Source organism: Silene latifolia, unplaced genomic scaffold, assembly GCF_048544455.1.
Source record: "Silene latifolia isolate original U9 population unplaced genomic scaffold, ASM4854445v1 scaffold_407, whole genome shotgun sequence".
Lineage (NCBI taxonomy): Eukaryota > Viridiplantae > Streptophyta > Magnoliopsida > Caryophyllales > Caryophyllaceae > Silene > Silene latifolia.
Window position 1 is genome coordinate 76,637 of NW_027413332.1, and position 5,405 is coordinate 82,041.

The following is a 5,405-nucleotide window of genomic DNA, read 5'->3' on the forward strand; positions in this document are numbered from 1 at the left end:
GTATCCTGAACCGTATCGTATTAATAAACGGTCCTGGGTAATTATAACAGGAGGAAGAGTTACATTTTCTTCTTCAAAGATGAAATCTTTGTCCTTATCTTCCCTCCCAAATTCAACATCCTCAAAGAACAGGGCATTTCCCATCTCAAAATTTACCTTAGAAGTGGGATCATAAAACTTGTACCCCCTAGATCTTTCAGGGTATCCAACAAAATAACAACTGACAGTTCTAGAGTCCAGTTTACCTTCATGTGGCCTATAAGGCCTTGCCTCAGCTGGACAACCCCAAATGTGTAAATGCCTTATACTGGGTTTCTTACCAGTCCATAATTCATAAGGGGTTTTAGAAGCTGCTTTAGTTGGTACTCTGTTTAAGATATAAGTTGCAGTCTTAAGTGCCTCTCCCCAGAGTGATTCTGGTAAAGTTGTATGACTAATCATACTTCTCACCATATCCTTTAAGGTTCTGTTTCGTCTCTCAGCAACACCATTCATTTGTGGAGTACCTGGCATGGTGTACTGAGGGACAATACCACACTCCTCTAGGAATCTAGCAAAAGGCCCTGGACGTTGTTCACCTGATCCATCATTTCTGTCGTAGTATTCACCACCACGGTCAGATATGACATTCTTTATTATTTTGCCAAGTTGATTTTCAACTTCAGCCTTAAATGATTTGAACACATCCAGTGATTGAGATTTCTCATGAATTAGATATAGGTAGCCATATCGAGAGTAATCGTCTATGAACGTAATAAAATACTGTTGACCATTCCAAGAAGCCGTAGGGAATGGACCACAAATATCTGTATGAATAAGTTCTAAGACATCTGAAGCTCTCTCTGCACCTAATCTCCTTTTGTCTGTTTGTTTCACTTTAATACAATTTATACAAACATTAAAGTCTGAAAAATCTAGAGAATCAAGAATTCCATCTGTCACAAGTCTTTCAATTCTTTGTTTAGAAATATCTCCTAAACGTTTGTGCCATAATGACGATGAATTCTCATTTGTCAATTTTCTTTTGGTACCACTAGAACGACTTACATGAAAGGTTTCATTAAAAGAGACATGCGTATCAAGCAAATATAGATTATCATATCCAGATAAAGAACCAGAACCAACGAACTTTGAATTATGAAAAAGACTGAATTTATTGTTTGCAAATGAACAACAATAACCAAATTTGTCCAAAGCGGTAAATCGAAACCAAAGTCCGTCTAAATGACGGTACAACAAAAGTCTCTTTCAAATCCAAATAATTTCCAGTCTTTAATAATAATCTAAATGTCCCTATAGCTTTAACTTCAACTGCTTTGCCATCCCCCACATAGATGTATCTTTCACCATCAACCGGATTTCTGCAGCTGAGACAGTCCTGCATAGACACACTTATGTGAGTAGTAGCACCAGAGTCTATCCACCAAGTGTGTTTAGGTACCGAAGTTAAATTGACCTCAGAACAGACAAAAGAAAGAAACATACCCTTCTTCTCACGCCAAGCGTGATACTTTATGCAATGTTTCTTCTGATGATCTGGCTTTCCACAAAAGAAGCATCCCGATTCCTTAGTTTTCGAATTTTCGGGTTCCTTAGTTTCCTTATTCTCGCTTCTTTGGTGGTCGCATAACAATCGCAACTTCCTTACCCTTTTTCCTTTTCTTACCATCCTTAGAGGATGATGCCAAATGAGCACTTTCAGTCCTTTCTTGCTTCAACCTCTCTTCCTCTTGAACACAATGAGAAATGAGCTCATTAAGAGTCCACTTCTCCTTCTGACAGTTGTAACTGACAGTAAAGTGACTGAATTTCTTAGGAAGAGATATCAAAACCAAATGCACCAACAAGTCTTCAGACAAGTCTAACTTAAGTGCCTTTAACTTTGAAGCAATATGAGACATTTCCATAATGTACTCCCTTATGTTCCCTGTTGCTTTATACCTCATGGAGACTAGACTCGTTAAAAGAGTGCTAGTTTCCGACTTTTCGTTTTTTACAAAACGCTTTTCAAGCTCAACAAGGAACTTCTTGGCATTATCCTCTTCGGACATAGTGCCCCTAAATGATTCTGGAATTGCACGTTTCATGATCATTAGACTCATGCGATTTGAGCGTTCCCACTTCTCCATGTCCCTCTTAGCATCAGAGGTACTAGTAGCTGTAAGAGCAGCGGGACGCTCATCCCGAAGAGCAAGGTCTAGATCCATGCAACCCAGAACAATCATAACATTTTCCTTCCAATACTTAAAATTTGTTCCGTCAAGCATTGGAATCATATTGATGTTAGCAGATACCGTATTAGTAGAAGCATTGACTGTAAAAGAACAAAAAAACAAAAAAACATGCCCACAATAAATACTTTATTCAACTTTATTTAACAATCACATTTAAGAATTGGCAAATCCCATCATAACAAGACACCTAGCACAACATTAACTTTAGTCTTTGGACATAAAATTAACTTGTAAGTGGTCATCTTGGTGTAGTGATCAAATATTAACAATAAACTCCTGTCAAACATTAAGCCTTCCTTTGGGCCGACTTAATATTTACATGGAAACCTTACAATTGTTACATATTTACCACCACAAGCATGACTAAATTCCGGCCAAATAATAGCCTTCCTTTGGGCCGACCATTATCCGCATGAAACTCAGTCACACACCGTAGTCATAATATTCTAAATCATTCAACTTACACAATAGAGGTTACTTTGGCAACTTATTGTGTCGATCAAACAATCTAAAATATTAGACCCATTATTTTAAAAACCGTATGGCCAATTATTAAATCTGAAAATTTGTCTAAATTTATGAAGATGGGTAATTTAGACGCCGAAATTATATTGACATCGTACAAAATTATAAGCAGAGATGGCCGATACATTAAAACAGAATGAACAAATATACTAGCATACATCACACATGACATTATCCCAACTATAGCCGACAGGTTATGATGCATAGTATTAAGAGTACATGGCCAATCGATGTACGAAGCATATCACAACAAAAATATAAGATCCCATTAAAGCAATCTAATCTCATATGAAAACGATTTTAAATGATAACTTTAATATCCAAAACAAACGACAAATATGTTTGTGAAATTCTTAATCCATACACAAGAATACGAGAGGACTAATATGGCGGCTAAAAAGAAAACATGGTATCTTAAATTCCATAACAACCAAAGCAATCATGGTGAATGAAAGAACTTGTCCGCCATAATCTAAACATTAATTAAGACTACATCTAATACATGTATACAGCCTGCTTAATTAAGAAAATATCATTGCCGCACAATCAGACCAATAAAACTAAATGCATCCGACATGTGAACGGCAACAACAGATAATTATATTAAAATTCAACCAGATCCGTATTCATCATCCGACACGTATAGATTAATAACAATAAGCGAAGTTATGCGTTATAACTTTAAGCCAAATCAGTTTTCATCCGAATATGCATATGAACAGAAAACAAATTTGACGCAAAAACCGATCCGCATAACATATTCATAATCTGAAATAAACCGTCCCAAATTAATTTAATATGAAGGAGGCTCTGATACCACTTGTTAGAATTAAATCCTTATGAGACCATAACTTCATACTAAATTAATTGGTAAACCGGAGTAGCGGAAGCGTACCATAGGGGTAGGATGAATGGATGAACTTGAGATCCGGATTATAGCCTTCTAGCAGACACACTCTCCTTAGGGTTCTCTCTACTGATGGGATGTTTAAGAGTTTAGGTAAAGTGTGCTGCCAGGGACCATAACCCAACTTATATATAGGAAGGGGATATAAACCCTATTACCCTATAACAGCTGCCTTATTCTGATACGCCCATCATGCATCAGTTAAAACCCTAATGAGTATCTACACAATTAAGATATCCGGCCCATACTTTATAAGACGTATATAATTATGCCCGTATTGTATTATCCCGATGGATCACTGTATTGGGCCATACTTAAATGATAGCTAACAAATACAACCGGTTTAATAGCGTGTCCACATAAATTGTATTGGACCCAATATATTCTTACACCCAACCAATTGATATACCTATCCAATGTCATTAAACTTGAAGGAGTCTTGTTGTTCATTGTGGCCCTTGTGCCATATTGAGCTTGATTCACATTTGAACATGCTCCTTTTCGAACTTGCATCGATGCCATTTTTCTGTAGTATACATAAGAAAATCATCATTTGGGAAATGTATCGAGATTATATTCGTTGTTTCAAAATTACTCTAATGAATGTTAGTACTCCCTTCCTTCGTCCTGATCATTTGTTTTTTTTAAGCATAAAGACAAAAGCAGTTATTGATTATTAAACCACAACTTGTACTACCAGTCTACCACTAGTGGTATAGTTTACGAGCTTATGTATAATGTTCACGAGCTTAATTGTAAAGTTTATGAGATTTGTTGTTAAATTATCGAGTTTATTCAAATAGGTTATTCGTTCAAAAAACTAGACCGTTGAATTCAGAAACAATACACATAAATAAACTCAGTACTATTGTGTAACTCATAAACTTTGAAACACTCAGAAAAATACACAATAAAAACATTCTCAAAATAAAAACGTAAACGGATATTACCTCTTGAAAATTGGAAAGATATATATGTCTAAAAACGCGCTCTTTGTTAATTCACACAAACTCTCTGTTCACCATGATTGAATTTATAAGCAAATAAGCTAAGTAGAATATTGTAAAAGCAAATTGTCTTACAAACTTTATACTTCCTGCGTCGAATTCAAGCTCATCAAGATTCGTCATGGTGAATTGTGATGGAGATTTTATCCAACAGAATAGTATCAATGTTATCTACAAATGGATGGTGTAATGAAACATTTTTCGCCATTTATTTTTGTTTGAGGTGTATCTTTCATTCTCTCTTTATAAATTCCTTTTAAGTGAAGGGGGGAACGATAAGTCAATAACGATAAAGACTTGTGGAAAACGGCATCTTTAAGTTACTACTCCTACAATAATTTTGGTATAAAACCGTCATACATAAATATTATTATAAAATCAAGTGCTATTTTACTTAATTAACCCCATTGACATAATTATTATCGACCACTATTTTTTAATGATAAGCGGATCAGTCTTTTGTACATACTCAAGTTATTAGAAAACCCCTTTTGTCGTAACCCTTTACTAATAATTGTGGTTTGAAAAAAAAATAATTGTGGTTTGAAATAACTATTTTATTTTATACATAATTTCGTACTAAACGTACTCATTTTATCATAAAGTGTCAGCATCTTTATTTGTAAATCGTTTTAGTTTTCTCAAAGCAATTTTTATTTCATGCAAATACGTATTTAAGTTATGTAACAAGTATCAATCACCCCTCTAATAAAATTATTACCATTATATCGT

The 5,405-nt window shown here is 35.0% G+C and overlaps 1 protein-coding gene and 1 long non-coding RNA gene across 2 annotated transcripts; both read right to left on the bottom strand.

Annotated features, from left to right (window-relative positions):
- Positions 1–1,601: 1,601 nt before the first annotated feature.
- On the bottom strand, positions 1,602–3,808 carry LOC141639478 (uncharacterized). The gene is made up of 2 exons (XM_074448594.1): positions 3,655–3,808; positions 1,602–2,314 (listed from the first exon to the last, which is right to left on the bottom strand). The coding sequence occupies exon 2, from the start codon at positions 2,274–2,276 to the stop codon at positions 1,602–1,604; it is 675 nt and encodes a 224-aa protein (XP_074304695.1). The 5' UTR covers positions 2,277–2,314; positions 3,655–3,808.
- A 117-nt stretch (positions 3,809–3,925) lies between these two features.
- On the bottom strand, positions 3,926–4,833 carry LOC141639476 (uncharacterized). The gene is made up of 2 exons (XR_012542542.1): positions 4,617–4,833; positions 3,926–4,192 (listed from the first exon to the last, which is right to left on the bottom strand). It is a non-coding gene; the product is annotated as an uncharacterized LOC141639476 (long non-coding RNA).
- Between the last annotated feature and the right edge of the window lie 572 nt (positions 4,834–5,405).